Genomic DNA, 23,466 nt, shown 5'->3' with positions numbered 1-23,466 from the left:
TGTTATAACTCTCTTTACAGTATAAAGCTCGCTTTCGATAAAATTACATCGTAGACAAATTTACGTTATAAAGCTCGCTTTCTCTTGCCCAGCTAAGCTCGGCAGGTGATGTGGATCGCGTGCCAGACCAGCGGTTTTCAAAAATAGTCTTATATAGCTAACTCGGCCTAAGCAAGCATTCCAAAGGAGGCCATTAGAACTGCTTCAACGACACACTGAAAGCTTCTCTCAAGACCTTTAACGTTAAGCACGACAGCTGGGAACAGGCTGCTCTGGACATCCCGAATGGCGTTCGGCTACACACAACATGTAAAACCAACGAGATCACTAGCTGCAGCCGAAGGTGGCAGACAAGCTGGAAAAGCAAGGGCTAGTATACCTACTACTGCCGCCACCACACCCTGTGATAAGGTGTGTGGGGGGTGGAGGCGTGGACCTTCCTGGCGTGGATCGGTTGGAAAAGCGATCTACGCAACCACAACACCAAGGCACCCCTGCCCCGGGATGACTAGACGTTTTTCGTCTTTCCCACCGACGAACACTTATTTTAAAGCGACGAATGAGCGTCTCAAATTTTGATTCTCCTTACAGTTGTTCTTCTTGGGCAGCTTTACCTGTCTGTGTAGTCGTTCCGTTGACGGAAGGTTGACTAAAAGGACCTGCGCCTTCTTTGGTGAAAGCCCGGACTTGAAAGATGTAGGTGACATACATCTCCAAGTTTTGTATCAACGTTGATTGTTTAACTTCCCCTCCGCTCACATTCAAATTCTTATTTAACACTTCCCCGCTGCTTTTGTTCGTCACTCTGACATTGTAGTGAGTGATAGTCCCGTTACGCTCCTCCTTGGGTACAGGCTCCCAACTCACTCGTATGCTAGAATTTGTCTCTGGAACCACTGTGACGTTTACTGGGGCTCCCTGTGGTACTACAACAATAACGAGAAACGTTCTACATTATACCCGCAATTCCACTCAATGCACAGAACTACAAGACATGCGCTGTGGACATACACATACACCGTAAACTGTGGCTTATGAGCCCCGGGCTAATACAGCTTCGTAATGAGCTACAGCCGGTGTTGATCGCGATAAGTTTTTCTTATACTGGTTTTTAATCTAGCCTTAAAACATCGTAATAAATAGATCTCATTTCCTTTTAAACTAGAAGAGGGCTTATATCCGGGGAGACTTATAATCGCAAGTAATATTTTGTTCATTTATAGGAAGATGGACCTATATGCGCGGGGGGGGGGGGGGGGAGGGGGGAGGGGGGAAGGGGCAAGAGAGGGGAGACTTATAAGCGGGAGCGCTTATCAGCGGCAGTTTACGGTATACAGAGCGCTTCCATTATGTTTGTTCCGCAAACTGAATCATTCCAGGTATTCGTGCATTGTTACTTAACTAAGTCGAGGCAAGCGTAATAAAGATAAGATTAATGACGATTAATGAAGATTAATTAAATAATGCACTAATAGTAGAGTGTCTAGCTCAAGTTTTAACTGACAACTGAGATTCTCTCAACATTTTTCTGTCAGGTCAGAAATAACGCGTTGCTAATTGATAGCTGAGGTGTCAGATCTGCAAAATGTATTGCAGCTGATCATGAGAAATGGCTGTAGTTCAAAAAGCTGATAGCCGAGAAATCGCCAGACATTTACAATAGTCCAATTGATGACCTACATTGCAGTATCCTCATCTTGACCCTCGTAATGGACTGGCTTAATTGTGAAGCTTAAGGATCTGGATTTTTTTTTCCCCATTTCCTCTTGATAGCTGAATTATTGTCTTACCTCCTTCTTTGGTTGTAACATTAACCGGTTCGCTGTAACTTCCTATGAAATTGGTGGCCGCCGCCACTTTGATTTCATACGTAGTGAAAAAATTCAGACCGCGTAGAGTTTCCTGCGTTACATCGGAGCTCGTATTTAAGGTTTTGTTATTCCCTCCATATACCAATTCTCTGTAAAATACCACGTATCGCCGGAGTCTAAACCCAGGTTCCAGGTCTGCAATTTGCCACTCTACTATAACTGCGGTTCCGGTGGTAAGACGGGCTGTAAGGTTGGTGGGAACAACGGAAGGGGCTGGAAAGAGAAACAACAACAAAAGCTATTATAATAATATTACTAGTTGTTAAGTTGAAATGTAATTAATTCTTCTGTAGTTAGATCTGGAAGAAAAACTTTTAACCTAAATTGTTTATTTAACACTGCATTCCTTCTGCTGAATTTAGTTACTTTGGGGCACCTACTCGATTAGTTCCATATAACTATTTACTAGGTGTCCTAAACTCCACACAATCAACCTTGTAGTTAAGCTATTTGTCTTTCTTTTTCTCCTTTTCTTTCTATCTTTAACAATTTACTTTTTAATCACAATAGTAAATTGTTTCATTAATGCTATTTATCATCATCTATTTAACAAATCGAATGTGATTTAACGTTGTCTGTACTCTTGTCGACAACGAGTACGCGTCATCACAGTCGTCAAAGTGTTGTGGACTCACTCGGCGCCTCGTGAGTCCACAAAAAATTTTGACCAGTGTGATTGTGATGACGCGTATCGTTGTCGATAAGAGTACAGACAGCACTAAACCACATTCGACTTGTTTTTCTACCACAATATCAACTAATAAACAAAATGTTTTTTCAAGAGCGCGAGCTGAAAAAGGCATTGCGTGACACATTGACGCGAGTAGCGCTGTCTGGACTCTTATCGACAACGGCAAATTAGCCAATCAGATCGCGAGATTAGTAGCAATTGTGGTAAAAATGTAATTTGTATATATTTTTATGTATTCTTTTTTTTTCTGACACCTCTGTAAAATTTATGTTTGCGAGAGTTTAAATTAAAATTGAATTGAATTGAACTATCTTTAAATTGTAATGGAAACAGGTGCTATTCGTGATATTGATGCTGCATCGTGTTTATGACAAACAATTGTATTAACTTCAATTTTAGGAGAAGTGTTTTTTTGGTCAGTTTTCATCAATCTAAATACGTGCGAAGTTGGCTCGAACGAAATTTCTTGTTATCTCTCGTTGTACCTATCTCGCACGTTCAAATTTTCTTCCGCTCCTATGATGTGCTCTGAATCCCCGAAAACGTGTCATAAATGAAATAAATTACAATATCTAGCGTGAAAGCCATATCAGCCTTAGGTGATTTTCACGCGGGTCCTCTCTCCGAGTGGAACTGGATTTTGGAGATCTTGGTTTTACTGGAGGAAGGAAAACCGGCGTACCCAAGGAAAAACTCGCGGAGCAAGGCGAGAACCAACAACAAACGCAACCCAAATATGGCACCGAGCCGGAATCGAACCCAGGCCACATTGGGGGTAGGTGAGCGCTCTCACCACTGATACATTCCTGTTCCCACGCTGGTTTGATCTTTGTTCTGCACTAAACTTCGTTTTGTGTTGGATAAGGCACCACAAACTACAGGTATTTAAACTAAATATACCTTTTAAAATGATTGCGACTGGCGTGAAGGTATTATTATATCGATTGTTTCTCTTACAGTAACAACGATACAGAGGAAATGTCAAATAAGAAACTAAAGGCTGGTTTTCACATGCTTGCTCCTGATCGCTAGAGGGTGGCAAAACAGATTGAATATTGTAAGGTACAAGGCCCTGACTAGCTTTCAAGGACATGAAAAATTACTCAAAAGTGTTTGTGTAATTTTATAACAATCAAGGCAGGTATAAACCAGGATGTTAATTGTTCTGGAGCAATTGACCTGCTATTTGGTATAGAGACAAAAGTCCTTCCACACAACTTTCCTCTTATATGCACTTATATGCAATACGGGCTTCAGTGGCCAATGTTGAGATGTTTCAAACTGAAACACGAAATGAAGTTTAACCATTTCTTGCAGGAAATTTTGTCCTTCTCTTGTCTTAATAAAGTGGCTACAATTTTTTTTTTTTTTTCAAAACTAAAAGGAGATGAGACTCATGCTATTTCCTGAAAGCATTACCTGTTTCCAACGTCATCAGCTTTTTTGGCGGACTGTACTCCCCAGGTCCTTTACGTGTATGAGCCCGGACTTCAATCCTATACATCACCAACATTGTTAAGTTCTGTATCACAGCACTGAGGTTTTTAGTAAAGATGTTAGTTTGGCTTTCCAACCCTCCGCTAACTTTCGACACGTTCACTTCGTATTCAGTGATGATGCCATTTTGTTCCGCCTTAGGTACAGGTTCCCAGCTTACGTTTATACTGGAAAACGTCGTGGATACTGCGCTGACGTTTTCTGGAGCCGCGTCCGGTTCTAAACACACAAAAATAATGTCAAATGTAAGATTTAATCCAACTTGCCCTTTGAATCGATCGTAACTGTGTCTTTCATATCACATCTTTTAGATATCTTTGTAGTATTTGTATCAATCTCGAGTTCCCGGTATGTAATACAGTTGGACCCCCCCTAACATGGCGACCGCGGTTATTTCGAATTATCCGTTATCTCGAACTCAAACCATTTCGCTCGGATTTGCCATTCAGTCGTTTACTATCGGCTACTTTGAACTATGTTTCATTTCCCCAGAGAGTTCGAAACAGCGAGGTTCAACTGTATATCAAAAACGGAAGTCTGTGTTTGGTCACGTTTCTAAACACCGAGAAGAGAGTTGAAATATGGCGCATAGCGGAGTATTTTTGACGAATTGCGCTGTGTTTGAAAATGTGGTCAAACTCTGTCTTGAGTGCCTGATATATCACTTCTCAATCGAAACTAAAACTAAGGAGAAAACGGAGAGATAAAGTCGTGAAAATCTATGTAAATTAAGACCAGATATCCAAACACCAGCACCGTGTCATGATTTCCTTTCTTTAAACTGAAAAGTACAACTTAAAACTGAATTGTGTCAAAGTTTGTGAAAAAGGTATTGTACGTTAAAAATTACCAATAATCGAATATAAGCGTCATGATAGCCTTCACTTACTGTCTTCATCGGTCCAGGTCTGCTCAATCTCACTTTCTTTTCCGATACCCACTCGGGTAAAGGCGGCGACGGTGATATTATATAGCGTGTATTTTAAAAGTTCTTCCAGGTGAAATGATGTATTTCTTCCACACAGCATAACTCTTCGGCTCGCTGATGCATTTTTGCAAGCTGGAGTGTAAGTAATCTCATAGCCAAGAAGTACACCGCGAACACTGTCCTCACTGGGCGGAGACCACGTGACCATAATCTCGGTGGAACTTTCATTGAAGGCAGTTACGTTTCCAGGAGGCAATGATGGAACTATTACAGGATAGAACCAAGTGATAGAAAGTTCATTGATGAAAATATCAATTCTCCTAATCAGTGATCATGCATTTCACTCCCTGTAAAATATGAGAATGTGTTACTCCATCAAGAATTCAACTGAAATTTAATGTTTAGTATGGTTTAAAAGTTAGCCATATAAGCCATTATTATAATTTTGAAACCGCCGCCAAATTAACAAATTGACGTACGTTTTTTATGCGTCTGTCCTCTTATTGATGATGAATTTCGTCATAACATTGTCAAAGTTTACTGCGAAACCACTTGCCTGCGGCTCGTGGTCATTAAAAACTGACGTCAATTTGTTTTTTTCAATAACAAGACCTCAAAATGGTCAAATACCAGGAATAAATGAGGAGAGAAGACGTCGTAAACTTGTCATAAACAAAGATGAGTGAATTTTATTCAAAATGACGCGAACATTGTCAATATCTTTTCTCGCTTTTTGATTGGCTAATTAAAAAGTCCATAAAATCTCATTGGTCAAAAAGTTGACAGTTTGACAGCTGAAAGTTGAACTTGAAAGCTTGCATAAATTAAAACTTTATCCGTCTGTACTCTTATTGATGATAAAAATGAGCCAATCAGCGCGCGAGAAATTAGACAGCTATTGTTAAAAACGGATTTGAAGCCGGATAAGTGTAAACATCTTCATTATCTCTGGTTGTCTTTTTTCAATCTGTACTGCGTCTGTCGCCCTCACAGGTAGCTTTGAAATAAAGTATAAAAACCTTCTAACTGATCTCATCAGAACATTTCGTTTAGTTGCGTTCTGAAAATCACACATCACATCAACTTAAGGATTCCCTGGTTGATCATTTACTTCATTATCGACGTCAGTGTTAATTCTTTAGAATGTCTTGATAGTGTAATGAGAAATTAGGTGTTAATCAAATTCAACGCATACCTCCTTGCTGAGAGAGAAAATACTTCGGATCACTGTATACTCCAACTTTGACGGTGACGGCAGCGACCTCGACTGAATAATTGGTGTAAATACTCAAATTTCTTAGCTCAAATATTCTGTCGTTGGTGCAATCACCTATCGTGTTCGTGCTCCTCCTCCTCCTCCTCCGAGATTGCGAGGATGTTATGTTAATACGTTCCTCCTTGTAACTTGCGTTTCCTGCGGCAGGCCTCCAGCGTATATTATATGCGCGAAGTTTTCCGTTTAATCCCTCGTTTACCGGTTCCCATGTAATAATGACGTAGTCAAAAGTGATGTTAGGGCGGTACATCACTGTTGCGGTAATGTTGATGGGCGGATTATCTGGAGCTAGAGTAAAGGAAAAACGGTGCATAACCATATTGGCAGTAGGCGACAATAACAATAACAATAACAATAACAATAACAATAACAATAACAACAACAATAACAATAACAACAATAACAATAACAATAACAATAACAGTAACAGTAACAGTAACAGTAACAGTAACAGTAACAGTAACAGTAACAGTAACAGTAACAGTAACAGTAACAGTAGCAGTAGCAGTAACAGTAACAGTAGCAGTAGCAGCAGCAGTAACAGTAACAGTAACAGTAGCAGTAGCAGTAACAGTAACAGTAACAGTAACAGTAACAGTAGCAGTAGCAGTTTCAGTAACAGTAACAGTAACAGTAGCAGTAGCAGTAACAGTAGCAGTAACTGTAACAGTAACTAGCAGTGGCAGTAGCAGTAGCAGTAGCAGTAGCAGTAGCAGTAGCAGTAGCAGTAGCAGTAGCAGTAGCAGTAACAGTAACAGTAACAGTAGCAGTAGCAGTAACAGTAACAGTAACAGTAACAGTAACAGTAGCAGTAGCAGTAGTAGTAACAGTAACAGTAACAGTAACAGTAACAGTAACAGTAACACTAGCAGCAGCAGTAACAGTAGCAGCAGCAGTAGCAGTGGCAGTCGCAGTAGCAGTAGCAGCAGCAGTAACAGTAACAGTAGCAGTAGCAGTAAAAATAATAGTAGCAGTAGCAGTAGCAGTAGCAGTAGCAGTAGCAGTAACAGTAGCAGTAGCAGTAGCAGTAGCAGTAACAGTAGCAGTAGCAGTAGCAGTAGCAGTAGCAGTAACAGTAGCAGTAGCAGTAGCAGTAGCAGTAACAGTAGCAGTAGCAGTAGCAGTAGCGGTAACAGTAGCAGTAGCAGTAGCAGTTGCATTAGCAGTAACAGTAACAGTAACAGTAACAGTAACAGTAACAGTAACAGTAACAGTAACAGTAACAGTAACAGTAACAGTAACAGTAACAGTAACAGTAACAGTAACAGTAGTAGTAGCAGTAACAGTAACAGTAACAGTAACAGTAACAGTAACAGTAACAGTAACAGTAACAGTAACAGTAACAGTAACAGTAACAGTAACAGTAACAGTAACAGTAACAGTAACAGTAACAGTAACAGTAGCAGTAACAGTAGCAGTAGCAGTAGCAGTAGCAGTTGCAGTAGCAGTAGCAGTAGCAGTAGCAGTAGCAGTAGCAGTAACGATAATAGTAACAGTAGCAGTAGCAGTAACAGTAACAGTAGCAGTAGCAGTAGCAGTAGCAGTAACAATAACAGTAGCAGTAGCAGTAGCAGTAACAGTAACAGTAGCAGTAGCAGTAGCAGTAGCAGTAACAGTAACAGTAACAGCAGCAGTAGCAGTAGCAGTAACAGAAACAGTAACTATAGCAATAACAGTAACAATAACGATAACAATAGTGATAATAACAGCTATATTTTAGGTGCCGTGCGCACTAGCTTGACAAGATTTGTTTGGCTTTGCCAAAAATGTCGGCAAATTTCGAATTTGGTAATCGTGTATGCACTTGAAAACACCAAAATATTTGATAATCGCAGGTGTCAATCACGTTGGATGTATAGACTCTAAAAGGCAAGATCAAATTTACCTCATTGACATTTTCAGTCAGATTAACGCCTACAAATTGTAAAATCTGACAGTTTTGACGCTTGACAAAAATTAGTCCCACTCCGAGGCAGGACGACTGCGCCTTTGAAGTTTGGTACGGATCGACAAAATTTTGGTAGGAAGAAAAATACCGTGCGCACTTTTAGAACGGAACTGATGACAAATATTTTTGTCAAAATACAAAAATTCGCCAAATGAGTACGGGCCCCTAGTGTCTGAAGGACACTCTAATTACAACTACAATCCTGCCTGACCTACAATGTACAACTAAATTACTTATAATAACAATTGCTGAGCTTAACTTTAGTAACAAATCACAAAAAAGTAAGAAAAATCTTAATTTGTATACAATTAACAAGAAATACGATTCCTAAGAGTCACACATGATTTGGCCATGACACTGTTTTTCTAAAAGGTCATCTAAACGCATGTAAATAACTTTGTTATACCTCCCAACTCAAAAAGGTTTTCCGATTGGAGGAGAACATTTCATGTTTCATAGGTTAAAAAGTCACTAACTCCCCAGAGAAACAACAACTTGAACTTTCGACTCACACGTGATCAGGTCGTGCACCTTGAAACAGCGGCAAATTTGTGCGCTAATCGGCCTGATGTCAAAAAGCCATTGAAGTTGGCCAGCGTTTCTCACTATAGAAGGCATTCATTATTCAAGAAAAGGGATTTATAATTGCAAAAATATATCAGATAGCAAAGGGGAAAATTTGAACATTTTGTGTCTTCAAGCTTTTAATTTGGCGCCAAAAATGGGTCGCGGGCGTTCGGCAACTCGCTCTTCGATCGCTGTCGCCAGGTAGGAATTCGAAAATAGTTGTGTCATTTACAACAAAATATGCTGTTCCTCGTCAAATCAAACCCAGAAAACTGGAGTTAAGCATTAGAAGAAGCCAAAGCAATTTTAGGATCGTCTTCAATTTTTGTTAGCTGCAAAGAAAACGACTATTCTCGTGTCATTTCGCAGGACAGCACGGTTTGACTGCCGCTCATACAGCGGGCACACCCACCGTAGGCGTCAAGCAGATCATTTTTTCGAGGTTTTTCTATTTTTGAGCCGGGTGGTATAACAAAACACTTAATGACTGGCCCTAAGGGAAACAGTGATTTTTGTTTCCGCGAGACCCTCAATGTTCCCCGAGGCGCATCCTCGAGACACTGACCAGTTGGTTATTTACAAAACGCGAACTAGGAGCTGGGTTGAGAACAAATTCAGTGAAAGGATTCAGTGATGATTTACAAACGGAACTTCCAGATTTCAAACCCGGGACCCTTAAACACTTAATCAGCCCCGCTGCTTCGCATAAAGGTTTTGTAGTTTTACGATAATCATTATAGCTGTTTGATACTTATAATGGAAAGTTCTGGTTGATAATATATCTCTCTTAAAGTATTTATCGAGGATAACTTGGTATACATATCTTTTCTGACTTGAAAGCTAAGTCGGTTTTAATTTGTTAGCTTGATCTAATAAGGAAAACCTCAGCGAAAAGATCTCATTAGAAATAAATAGTTGAAAAGAAATTCAAAGCAAGAAAAAAAAAGATCAGCTGGCAGTCGCAGTAGGCACATGTTCGCATGGCGTACCTGTTTTCAGTTTCGTATTTAAATTTCTCATGCGTTGCAACGCATACTTTATAAGAACCCTCACTTACAACGATACAACCAGAGACCAAATCTTCCATATTTCTCTGGTCGAGTTTGAAAGATTCCATCTTCTTTCTGGAGTTGATATTCAGTCTCAGGGAGGAGGAGAGGGGGGGGGGGGGAGGGAGGGGGTGCTCCCACGGAAAAGGTCGGGGATGATCATTGTCTCGCTCAAAGTAAGGAAAAGCCACACCCAGACTGATCTCTCTTAGGGTTTAATTCAAATTTTCCCGAGAGTATCTCAGACATTTTCACATTGTAGTTCCCCCGGGTATTTATTAAACAGAGCAATTATAACTGTTTGCTTACCATCCTCGGCGGTTTGTATTCGAAACACAGTAGTGTCGTCAGAGATTCCTTTGCTTGTTCTTGCTGACACCGTGATGTTGTAAAACGTAAACTTCTTAAGGCCAACGATAGTTAGGCTTCGATTGGTGGCATTATACTGCGTCACATTTACCCCGTCATGTTCAACAACTTTCACTACATAGCCGATTATTTTGCCTCGTTGATGATAAGTCGGAACAGCGTCCCAAGACAACGTGATGCTGGTAGAATTTTCTGTCGTCCCATTTACGTTGCGTGGCGGGCTGGTTGGGACTATAAGTAAATAAACAAGGAGAAAATTAGTTAGTGGTACAATGATGTCAGAGACAAAGTTGTGGAGTTGGACTGGCTATGACGAGCTCTGATTTGAACACTTACCCCGTCAAGCGTCAAGTGATTAAATCAGTCTGATCAGACGGATGAGCCCGAAGATAACACGAAAATTACCCAAACAGTTGCCGTAGGATTATGAAACAAGTTTTATAATCGCCGCGTAAGACCATATTTCATGTTTTTTTGTTTTTTTTGTTTTTTTTTTTCTGTATCTGACATGATTGTACCACTATGAACGTTTGCAGCCAATTTCTCGGGTTGCGCGAACAGCGCGCGCTAGATTAAAGACGTACGTCGTATTATATCGTCGAAATCGGTCCTAAGATGGTACCTGGAAGTAATAATACACAGCCGTAAATCATTTTCACTTACCTCCTTCGTCTGTGCGAAACACTCCAATTCTGCTATAGTTTCCAAAGGTATCGTTGGTGAAAGCTATCACCTCAACCCAGTAGTAAGTGTAAACTTGTAGATTGGTTAATAATGCAGAAGTTCGGTTTTCGCACACAAAAAGCGAACTGTTGTTCTCATAGGAACTTCTGTTGGAATTGTTGTTACTTAAGCCGGTCGTTGCGTTCACATGGAAAGCCGACGTTGAGTTCAGACGGTGACGTATCCTGTACCCGAGGACTGTGTCATTTGGTACCTTATCCCAGCAGATCAACAGGCTTCTGGAGGTTTTGTTAAAAACCGAAATATTCGTTGGAGCTTAATGAGGAGAAAAGAGTGAGAACATTTTTGTTAAAAGTACAGCAGAATAGATAAGAAGGAGATAAGGAGGATAGTATAGGAGGATTTGCCTCTACAATGATTTCCGGCAATGAATAATGGGTCTTTTGTCGAATCTGCTGATAAATTGATATGTCTCCGCGATCCATTTTCGGTAAACACGCACGTGAAAGACAAGCATTTATTGACGTTTCTTGCGTCGCTTTTGTGAACTTTTAACGGCGATCTTCTTGCAAACATGACTAGGTTAAAAGAAAAACAAAAACTTTTAATTTTGTGCAATGAATTGAAAAAGGCCGGTACAAACTCGCCAGCGGTCCATATTAGCGGTTCGTATTGCTAAATTCGGACCGCTAAGGGGACCAATCAGATTTCTCCTTTCAACGTGGACCAGCTCAGCCATATAACACATTGCTTTCATGTAGCTCGGGAAAATAGAGGAAATCGTGCTCTTTATCAACCACTTAGAAGGAGAAGCTACAAAACGTAGGTTGTATGTGTTCTCGCGCGCTTAGCGTTATCCATATCAAAGCGTTTTTGGAAACTTTGTCTTTTCGGTAAAGCGTTTTTGTAATGAAAACGCATCAAGACGGGATCCACCACGAGTTCGAGTAACAAGTGGAAAAAAACTTTGTACCGAGGTTACTTACACTGTATTGCAGACTTCTGTGCGACTGTTTTTAATATCTCCTCATAAGAAATCATATCTAACACCATTAAATGTCCAAAACAAATTTTGAAGTTCATTTGAAACACTTAAAAGTACTGATGAAATGAAATAAAAAACTGATGATGAAATTTTACCTGTGTTCGCTCAATTTATTTTCTCGAGTTCCCATAGGAAATTGTTTTTGGTGTTATTTTCGGCAACTATTTATATCTCTAGATTAGTTTTTAGAAAATGCAAAGGGAACTGTGATACACATACGTCTTACTAACCGAGTTCGAGGGCCATACTGTAAGTTACGGACCGAGTTTTTTCCCCATCGAATTATGGCCCAAGCGCGAAGCGAAGGGGAAAATCGAAGGGGAAAAACGAGGATCCGCAACTTACAGTACGGACCGAGAAGACGAGTTTAGTAAGATATTTATTATATCTCTACTGTTTGTCTGACGGACTCGGGAACGATTCCTATTCACGCGGAACGGCTTCAAATTTCTGACGGACCTCGAAAGCAAAACGAATGCTAGACACGATTTTACTAGTAAGTGGTAAAATTTTTGGCTCTTTGGTTGTAATATTCGAGGAGAAATTGGCTTTCAAAAACATCAAAATTTCTGTGTGGCAAAAGCGCTAATGAGTTCATACATTCTTTGTAAAATTTTGAGCTTTTAAACCCCCGTCGCACAAAAAGTATTCAATACATCGCGCTCAAATTCCTTGGGACAGTTAATCGTGCTGTGCCCTTTCAATATTCAGTATTAATCTCTCTGTAGCTCCATCAGAAACTGTATCGCTTATGGTAATGAGGCAAATATTGTAAACAAAGATTCTCCTATAAGGTCAAAGTTATCTGAAGTCTTTGTTTTCGTTTTCCACTCTAATTATAATACGGTATGAAGGCTTCATTTTCAAATGTTTCCATTATGAACAGGGTTTTCAAATGAACCCCTTCTCGATTAACGCTACGGGCTTTTTCAATCGTCTTTGTGTGCACGCTTATAGGCGAGAAAGCGCCAAAAAGTATACGTTTTCAAACGAAAACACGCTATAGTGGACGGGACCTAATAACCACAAATTAAACTGTGGGCCAATACTTAATCCCAAAGGGTCTTTTTTTATTAAGTCTACACTGGAGGGTATTTTTCTGTATTCGTGACCAATCGGAGATGTTTTGGGACCGGATGATCTTATCTGAAATAAATCTTATTAATTCCGTAATGGAAAGTGACTACTTTTGTCCGAACACTGTAAAATTTTGCCAGGTTTCGCAAAGTAAAACTCTGGTAGTATTTTTATAACTGTCATCAGATTAAATCATCGACATGTGAAACGGCTGGGAATCCAAATACTGTACCCTTTTAGTGTAAACGATAATCGTGTTTTAAATAAAGGATTTTACTTACTTACTTTACTAGTGTAAGCCCATACGAATTTGAATAGCTTCGGTTAATTTGGAAACATGGAATGAATCCAGCGAAATTTTCTCTAGTATAAACCTGATCAATGAAGTTGAAAGATCTAAAATTACATGTATTTCATAAGCAAGCCCACAGAGAAGTACTAATATTATGCATGGACGAGGCTAGCCTTGCAGATCTTGGGCAATTCACGTATTCAAATTTGGTTTTGCTAATACTTCGGCTTGAGTGAGGAACAATGATATAAATAAATTCCGTGTTCGAAAAGGTAACCTAAAGTCTCGATCACATATATTCGGCAATAAGAACTTCTTTCGATATTTGAATTAACGCGATCCCTGACAGGGTGACAATTGCTCAAGATCTCCTAGACAAAAAATGTTTGACCGCGGGATTTGAAGGCTCTTGTCTTCAAGGACAGGACCTGACACAAATGTCCTGTTTTTGATCAATCCGTTTGTTAATAAATCCAGTGACGAAATATTGAATGGAACAACTAGCTTGTGATCTAAACATTTTGTGCCTTTTTATCCAGGATCACGTACCAGACATTAGACATGAGATACAATTTCTAATTCGAAAAAATAGTTGATATATAGATGATATATTCTTGGAAATATCAGAATCGCTTGATATATTTTTATAGACTAGCTTATGTTAATTTTATTTGGAAACGTGGCCTTAATAAATCTTTTTCTCGCGTCAGTTTAAGAGATTTCACGGCTGCTAAATTTTGTTTTCACTCTCGACACCTTCATTTGGAACATAATTTTCTAAACACGTTCAAGCAAAAGTGAGAAGTTTGATCTTGTCTTTATGAACTGAATTTAAAAATGTCAAAACAAAAAGCGCCCTATTGACTGATATTAATTTTCGAGGCTCTGGGGTTTGTCCAGTGTCACTTGAAAACGGCAACCTGCCACTATTTACCTAGATGAATATTGGACGTTTTAATTAGAATATCCAACATTCTTAGCACTTGGAAATTCTCCAGCGTTTAGTTTGCGAACCAGCGAATATTCAGCAAATTAAACTAACTTCATCACCGAGTGAGATAACAATATTCACCGGCCGTGGAATAAGCCAGTATCCAACGACAAAACATCCAACATCACAAACGAAAAACTCACGCAACATGACTGTGTAAAAAAATAATATTGATAAACAACAATATTTCACTTTCCGTTTTTTGTTTTCGAAATTTCATTCATGAAAAACGAAAGATCGAGTAAAAATTAACTTCTGCAAAAAATTATTTTCAGATATGCATTTGGTAGATACAAACATTTTCCGTTTAAATAAGAAAACGTGCCTAGGAGGTCACCATGAATATAACTGTACTTGTTTGGTGGGAAGACTATTATCTATAATTAATGACTTGAAAGGCAGTGTTACTTATGAAAGGATAATCGCATAAATAAAAATTTTAACCTAAAATTTACAATGTATTTTTTGTGTTAACACAGAATGGCTTTTACCAAAACTCTTCACTGGAAAAATTTTAAAGAGAGTTCTACTTTCGAGCAAATAATAAATTATTCAGGAAAGAGCTTAGTTTTACCAAGTTAATGACTTGGTTTATAAAACTTATGTTCCTTCCAAGGATTTGCGGATCACATGTTGATCTGCCCGTACCCTCCATAAGGAAAATAACTTTGCACTTACCCGCAATGTAGAGCGAATCGGTCAAATGGAATATGGCAAAGATAAACGCGGCAAAGACCTGTATAGGGAAAATCGCAAATTAAACCAACTCAACGTAATACTGTAAGTAAACAAATTCGCTTTGAATTGAGCGAGGTTAGCGAAAAATAGCGATGTTAAGAAATATACCCGTAGATTTACCAGCTGTGAAATTTTCTGGACCATATTGGAGATGTTGAAGTGTCTCTCGTCATTCCAAAAATCAACGGCGTTTATGAAAAATCTACTTGTGTGAACTCTCCCGATGTTCGCTCCGCAGGTGTCATTGTATAAATGAGATCTTTAACGTTTCTTTTAGAACAGTTAAGAATTTCGTTCTCCGAGGCCTCGATCTCTTACAGACCAATTTGTTTGAGCGCTTTCCTTTTCTTGGAGTTGAATGTTTTAGATCGCCTACAATAATGCGAACTAGATTCGCCTAGCACGTTCTCATGATGTTCCTCATTAAGCGTCACACAATTATTCCGCAAAGTCGTCACCTTAGTAAAATTATGACGAATGTATGCAGATGAGCTTTTTCTTTGTAAATTAGATTGCTATTGAGCAGAGGCAAATAAAGAAACAAATAGGACCTGTCCGAGCAGAATGAACGACTCCAACAGGACAAAGAAAAACTAACAGCATTCTTGTTCAAAAACTTCTCACATTTTTTAATCGGTGATTTAAGAGCTGTGCAACCAGCTTGAATGAAGTTAAGGGGAACATCTGCCTGAGTGCCACAGTGCGTTATATATGACAAAGCTTGTTGACTTTTCAGAATAAATATCACCCCGAAATTCTAAGTAAAACCCCCCTGTGCTTATTCAACTTTTGACATCGATGCATAACTTCCCAAAACACCAAGCCTGACATCAGCTGTTAACAGTAGCAATTCAAGAAGGTTCCATTAAAGTGTGTTGTTTTTAATGCCCATCGTGAACTCAAGTTGCTTGTAAAGGGCTTTGCAAGCCGTCGTTAAGACATTTTTGAGGAGGTCGTCTTTAACCCATTCTTAAGGGGCTGGTTGGCACACAAACAAAGTTTTGATTGTTTAAACCTGGCAAGGGGAATTCTATTAAAAGAAAAAAAAAATCTTTGAGCTTTGTGTGCTTTAGGCATGACATAGAGAGAAAACAATTTCCGTGTTTCTATCGAGTTATACAAACACGTGTGTAACTTTGGGAGACTAAGATCGACAACTGTGAGAGCGACAGCGGCAGGCCACAGGTTCTTCACTTTCAAGTTTTCCAAAGGTTCACAAGTGTTTCTATACCTTCGAAAGAAACATGTACGAAATATGACTTATTTCTTTCATAATTAATGCTCTGTATACCACATATTAAACTGCGAACTTCGCTAGATGTTGGGACATTAATAATGAAGCCATCGAGAGAGTTATTTGGAACATCGCCAGAGATATTCTTAAGTTCGTCTGTGTAAATTTTAAACTCTTTTTTTCAAGACGAATTTGGCAGCATGTATTTCATAAGACGAGTACTTTGCGACTCTTTGTAAAAGCAAAAGTATTCTTCAGAACTGACTAATTCAATCCTTCGTATAGGAAAAACGTGGCGACTGGTACATTTACCCGCAGTTCACAGCGCAAAAAAACACTGACAATGCTCATAAACACGAACAGGAGAGCTCTAAGACCTTCAAACTGTTTTACGTCCGCGAGGTATTGTGGTAAAATGTACATCCGCCATCTTTTTTCCAACAGTGGATTTCAAAAGTGTTATCGCTCTTTTTCTGGAATAGGTATTGAACATCTGAAAAGTTGTTTTCATTTTGTTTTCATTGAGTGTCGCACTCTATGTGAAAAGGTTGGACTTCAGTAACTTTTCGTTCTATGCTTACAACATTTTCTTCGTGTCATAAGTCGCTTTTTAAACTTATTTAGAGCCAACGGGTCGCCTTCGTAATTTTATAACGGTTTTATTGTTGGCGTGCAGGCAATTTAATGTATACAGTGCGATTTTGCCACAATGTTAATCGACTTCTTTTTAAACTGAAATTTAACGAATGTCTTTCCCTGCTCTAGAATAAAATATGATTTAAAAAGAAAACGAGTTGTGGATTGAATGGAAACAAAAAGCCGAAAAGAAATCGGTTTTCACAAAGTCACGCTAGCAGTGTGTTTTGAAAATTTGAAACGAAATGGGAGTAACAAAGATACGACTTTAATTTGGTTAAAGTTTCACCATTACTAGCAAACGCTTTGAAAGGTTGGTAGCTGTTAGGTCGTGCTATTAAGATAAAGAGTTTCCGGTTCATTTGGCTAAAGGGATTGGTCAGCCATTTTTACCGAAATTAACTCGGAAAGAGACCTATTAGAAAATTTTAATAAAACCACTGAATCGTTTTAGTCAAGTTTGGTATCTTTGTAGGTAACTTGATATCAGTTTGGCAACATACCACCCGGAAATTATCACTTAAAAGTTTCAAACATCGCGATTTAGGATCTCTTGCCATATTATTGCTTAGTGGCCAGTTTTCACATCAAATGAAGTTTTCAGGGAATTTAATTTGAATATGCTTGTTTATCAGTAGCATCTTACTGATAATCTGCTTTCATAGACAAATGAATTTATATTGGGGCCTCAAAATGTGTTGGGTTCATTTCAGGAAGATTGGACAATGTTTCATTTCCGCTGCAAAATCATCTGTACAGAGTTCAGAATTAGAATTAAAGAAAAATAGATAAGCAAATGTATCTTCGGCCACCTTCAACAACAAACATTTTTTTCCTTTTAAACGCACGATTTTATAAATAAAAAAATCTTTTAAGTTCGACGAGAATTAAGCGTTACCACAAATCAAGTATTTATCCATGTAGGTAAATCAGTCCTTTGATTTTTATTTCACTCAAACTATGCAAAAGCATCAAGATAATATACTCAAGATTTCTTTTAGTAAATTAATCAACATTTGCAGCTTTCTTTTTTCATATGTGATAGCTGGCGTAGAAATGGCGTCAAGAACTTAAATTAGTTTGAGAAAAAATGATATATATTCTTACATCAAACTCAAATTTGTCAATCCTTTTAAGGAGGCTGATAAAAGCTTCAAGCTCTAGTCCAGCAGCAATGGTATTCCTACGGTAATGGTATCACACAAATTCCTAATCATTGGTAAGCAAGTTGAGTTCATCCTTTATCATAACAGGTTACCAAAGCAACCTGTTAACAGCACCCTTAATTTTAGCTTTAAGTGCTTTTAACTCAAAGACGCCCTCGGTTACCTCCATTTTTTAATTATTAAATTGTGATAAGCATGATAAAATGCAATTTTTGGTAAAGTTAAAAAAAAAAATATGTCTAGAGGCTTCAGATCCTTCTTAAATTTTCGAAAATTAGCATAACTTGATAACTAGTGGTAGTATTCATCCATCGAAGTATAGCTGTTGGAAAAGTGCTGGAAACTGTTTGCAAGCCTCTTTGAGAAACTAAGCCGTGTTAATGTCCGTGCAGGACTTCTATTAACTGTGGTAGGTCAACTGGAAGATTTTTAGCCAAATAATAGAAATCGTAAGACTCAGTAGATGTCACTAGCCTTTCGGGATAATTAGCGATTTTCTCATCGGCTTAATAATAATATTGACTGCTAGAAAACCTCACTGTCCCGCGCTCTCTCGAGGACTTCAAATTTCTTTACCATTTTCGCACAAAAATACAAAATATGCTTTGAAAACCTTGTATAAATGACAAATAATTTCCTCAAAACCTTGACTAAAGCTTTCAGAGTTGCTAAAAGATCAACTGTTGTTCAAAACAAGACTTTCTTACCGCAGTCGGCTTTGAAAATCGGGCCATCGGTACAGAATCACATCGCCGTACATGCGCAGAAGAGCGCAACTGGCCCTAGTTTAGTTCCCATGGCAACTATCATTATACGGCAACATATTCGCCTATAAGCGGTTATATCTTCTAAAACTGCTGCTTTTATCTTAAGTACTGCTTTTAGTATCATTTAATTCAAAAAAGCGTTAATCCCAAGTGTGAATTTTTGCGGCCCTTTAATTTTAGAAATAAACAAAGGCTTCTCAAGCTAATACTTTGCAGCTCGAAAGTCAGGCTGTTTTGCGTCAGGCAGGCCAATATTTGAAGACATGGAAAAGACTTCCTTTAAGGAAGACTACATATACTTTTATAAACGATGTTCGTAATAATCGAGGTTCGATTTTCAATCTTGCTTTATCTTGATAGAAACACCACCAAGCTTTTGGCAGTTGCAACTATATGTTAATTATGCGGCCCGAATTTCCTCTTGCATGAATGTAAAATTTTCATACGGAATTTCATGCTGCGAGAAGGTGTATTAAACGCAGCCCGGGTCACTTCATTTCACAGACATTGCTACCACACAATGAAAACTTCTCAAAGAAACTACTGTTCAGTGGAAGCTTCTATCCATTAGCTCTCGAAAAACAGGAAGAAAGAAACGGACTATTTACATCTAAGGAAGTCTTTAATTTGGTTAATCAATACAAAATTCGGATGGCTTACCTTTAAACCAAGGGACGTATTGACTACTTCCACCATGTTTATCACACGTTCCGTTACTTTCTGCTCAACACCACTAACTAAATATCCCTTTCCACAATAGTCAGTAATTCTCCGATTTCATGATTCAGAATTAAGGGGAAATTTTTTGGAGCAGTGACAAACTTCGTATTGATGTGACCGGAATTTATTAAAAGCTTTAATTCCAACTTGTTCCCCCGTAAAAATACCTGCCAGTATTGAATAATAAATGTGACTTGAAGCGACAATTCAAGAGAACAGGTGGCTAGACTACTGCATCAAAAATTAGAAAAGGCATGCGGAGTTTTAGACATTTCAACTTTGCTTAGCTGTTAAGGTTACTGGAAACCGCGATCTCAAGTGAATACCTGCTGTTTTAAAGCACAGAATTCAAAAAGCATCTATTAACCATTCTAAAGTAGGGAGTTGAATTGCGTGCGAAGTAACGCTCTATGACAGTTCAGAAGAAAGCTGCCGCATTGTGCAACCATACATTCACTTACAGCACTCAACCATCAATTCGGCTTTTAGCGTCTGTCAATCACATTGACTACAGTATGTCGTTCAGATCTGGCTAGTGATTGGCTCCGACTTGACGTTACATCCGCGTTTCGAGAGAGTGTTATCTCTGACAATGTTTCTTTCCTGAAGCCGACTGGTCAGCTGTGAAATTCTAATGTCGCGTAGATCCAAGACTGAAACAAGTTCGAAGGAAAATTTTAATTCTGTTTATCATGACGCGAATACCGTGCTTGAATGAAAACCGATTTCCAATGGGTCAAGAATTTTCACTGAAAAATTGAGTAAGAATCTGGAATCCTAGATCTGGCGATGGATGTAGGCGTCTGTGCTATCACGTCAAAATTAACATCTTAATTGACTATTCCCCAATGGAGGGTTATTAAAGCCAGTGTAAACAGTGAAAGAATTATCTCAAATAAACGGATGGTGGTTTAGAATGTCAACTGGTAGGAAACAGTCCAGATGGCTACAGCTTAAATATAGAGTTCAGATTTGGACTGGACTTAAGTTCGGGACCACCGGGCTTCAACTCTCGTCTCCCGATAACTCGACAAGCTACTATTCTCTTCAAGTTATTGACTTTGTTGATGGAACTTGTTCGTAAAGGTTATCTTAAGAGACTGGAGGGGGGCGGGGGTCAACTCTATCCCATATTAGAGGTGTATCCAAGTCGCAGAAACCTTCCTGGTGCAGAAAAGTTGATTCGAACTCCTTGTACTGAGTTCATAGGACCAAAGTGTTCCACTTTTCTATTTATGCGGACATTGTAGTGGTTTAAAGCCATTTTAGGGAAGTCTTCGGGTCTTGAATTTACATTCGGCCCAACTGGAATGTGACGTTAAAACTGGGCTTAACAAAACTATTGAGGGTCTCTTCATATGAGCCCGGTAACCGGGCTGGCTCGGTTACCGGGACGAATTTTGTTGTCTGATCATATGGGAAATTTCAGCCCGCTCTACCGGGATAAAATCTAGGAAACACAGCCAAAATGGTGGAACATAAACTTGTATCGTTCGTGGCTGTCGCAGCTTTGTGGACTCTTGTAACTTTACTAATAAAGCTAATTCGCCTACTCCTAAAGTGGAAATACATATGTATACAAGGCAAAAATTATGCCATTTTGGCCGCTATGTTGCGAAAGCGAAGCTATTTCGTCTAAAAAGTTGCGTCCCGGTTACCTGGGCTGGAGTGTTCATATGGGAAAATTTTCATCCCGGTTACCGACATCTCGGTCGCAAAACCCGAGATCTCGGTAACCGGGCTAGCCTGGCTTCTCATATGAACACATCGAAATTTTTACGAAGGAAAGAGAAGCGAGGCGAGATCTCGGAAACCGAGCCAGCCCGGTTGACCGGGCTCATATGAAGAGGCCCTAACTCTGCCTTCGATAGCTTGTGCAAATAACGTATGTTATTTTTATAAACGTATCTCAATATTGCATTACGTTTCGGTGTCATCTTGTCACGATTATCAAGTGGAGAATGCAGCGGAAAAGATTTTAGTACAACTTCATGTAAATCATAAATTAGTATAAATGATCTCTTCAGCTGCATTCCTCACTTGAAAATGGTGCTAAGATGACACCGAAACGTATTCAGCTGTATTTCCAAACTTAATCATATTAATATTGCATTGTTGCAATAATTAAATGCATCAGGAAAGGAAAGAAAATGGGATCGAAATATGTATATGTCAGCAAACCGCAGCTCTGACAATAAAACACTTGTTTGATAGACGCGAGCTTACTACAAACTAATCTGCCATAGTTATTGCAAATAAATTTTCATCCTTTGAAGGTGACATGTAAATATTATATAGGCGTGTGCACTGGGAAAGGTGACTGAATTGAATTGCACATTTTAATAGAGAATATTTTCCTCATTGCAGTCCAACAGTCATAATTAATCAAAAGCGCTTTTCCATATGACCAAAAATTCTGGTTTGAACTTCCAGAAATTTCCAGTGCAGAATTGGTCAGCGTAATCCGGAATTTCCAAAAAAAAAAAAAAATGTTCTCGAAAATTTCCGTTTTATTTCATTATTATTAGGGAGATTAAGCAAAGACGACGGTTTATATTTAACCCGCAGCGAAATTCGAAATTGTCTAGCTCTGTTCATAACGCCAATGGCTCTAAAAACGTGTTCAGACTAAATATGCAGTGACAACATTCAATTACAAATGGAAATACGAAAAACTAGCCGTCATCGTTCGCGTTCCTCAGACAACGCAAAACTTTGTCATTACACGTTGTTACGGAATGATTTCATATTTACCCACGAATTTCACGGTGCTCTTAAGTCATTTACTTTGTTTATCACTGTAAAGCTATCACGAAACTGAACCAGGGACACAGCGATAAATTTGAAATAAAAATTTAAGAATTTAGTCTTCGTGGTTCGCGTTCTCAAGACAACGCAGATTTTGGACATCTCACGTGCACAGCTATTGTTCTGCTCACTAAACCTTTTCTTTAGCAACGTTGCCGTTGCCACTGCCGTAGTGCTTTTCTTAAATTAACTTCCCTGTTGTTTTGCAGAGGACGGCAAAGAAATGTGCAAAGATTTATAACGCACGTGCACAGCTTTTGCTTAGCTCATTAAACTTTTTGTTTAGTGACGTTCTCGTAACCGTCGTCGTCGTTGTTTGCTTAAAGGAGTTCACTCACGGTTTGCGCATATTGAAAAGTTTAGCCTCAATTTTTCAAAGGCGTCGTTTGTAATCCGTGTTAATCTTCTCCGTCCTTAACCATCCTTGTTCCTTTATGGTTCATCATTATCTCTTTAGTGTTTTTGTATCTTATTAAACTGTTATTTTCAGGTTTCCTACCATTAAAATTTAATTTTGTATGTGGCCAAAATAACTCAAAATACCGTGACTGAGCCCCTTTAAACTTCCTAACTCCCTGAATTTTCAAATTTTTCTGTAATATGGTCTGCATCTCGAAAATTCAACAATTTTGGGATTTTTCAGAAACCTTTTAAGTAAATTTCCATAACATTTTCCCTCATTTAAAAATCCTGGAGTTTTTGTTTGAATCGGAAAACGCCCGTAATTCAAATAACCCGCACTTATTAAAACGAGAAGACAAACCAATGAAATGATTGCATTGATCAGCCATTCGGTGCGTGGTGGCAAAACGCCGTGTGCAAATTTAAATGCCAAATTATACATCGCTGAAACGGCATTTGCTGCGTTGAGTTCCTCGCTCGTTCGTTTACCATCACGTTTAAGAATTTAACTAGCGAAAATTTAACTTAGCTCTCGGCCACTTCTAGGACGTGACAACTACCAAGCTTTCATTTTAGAATGTCCCTTCGTTTGGAGCTGTTACGAAAGACCAGCACCTGCAACTAGAATTTACTTCGAGCAAACCTTGCAAGCACGTGCTTTGAAAAAGATGGTTTGTACGTCTTACCGAGGTAAGAACTGTACACAAAAC

The 23,466-nt window shown here is 38.8% G+C and overlaps 2 protein-coding genes across 4 annotated transcripts in view; both read right to left on the bottom strand.

Annotated features, from left to right (window-relative positions):
* LOC145469688 (protein sidekick-1-like) overlaps window positions 1–19,696 on the bottom strand; it is a 36,211-nt gene extending 16,515 nt beyond the window's left edge. Inside the window, exons 1-9 of one of the 3 annotated variants that reach the window (XM_081453461.1) lie at window positions 19,487–19,696; window positions 14,964–15,021; window positions 10,860–11,195; window positions 10,137–10,427; window positions 6,183–6,551; window positions 4,949–5,251; window positions 3,982–4,278; window positions 1,791–2,084; window positions 615–926 (exon numbers count right to left, since the gene is read on the bottom strand). In XM_081453461.1, coding sequence (XP_081309587.1) covers window positions 615–926; window positions 1,791–2,084; window positions 3,982–4,278; window positions 4,949–5,251; window positions 6,183–6,551; window positions 10,137–10,427; window positions 10,860–11,195; window positions 14,964–15,021; window positions 19,487–19,522 — 2,296 coding nt within the window. In that variant the 5' untranslated portion in view covers window positions 19,523–19,696. The other 2 variants (XM_081453462.1, XM_081453463.1) reach the window with 2 other exon arrangements.
* The window catches only part of LOC145469679 (uncharacterized), a 159,729-nt gene that overhangs the window by 56,752 nt on the left and 79,511 nt on the right, over window positions 1–23,466 (bottom strand). The gene's annotated exons all lie outside the window — the stretch shown is intronic.

Source organism: Orbicella franksi, chromosome 15 (genome assembly GCF_964199315.1).
Source record: "Orbicella franksi chromosome 15, jaOrbFran1.1, whole genome shotgun sequence".
Classification (NCBI taxonomy): Eukaryota; Metazoa; Cnidaria; class Anthozoa; order Scleractinia; family Merulinidae; genus Orbicella; species Orbicella franksi.
The sequence above is the reverse complement of the archived record's forward strand: the minus strand, read 5'-3'. Positions and strand labels throughout refer to the sequence as shown.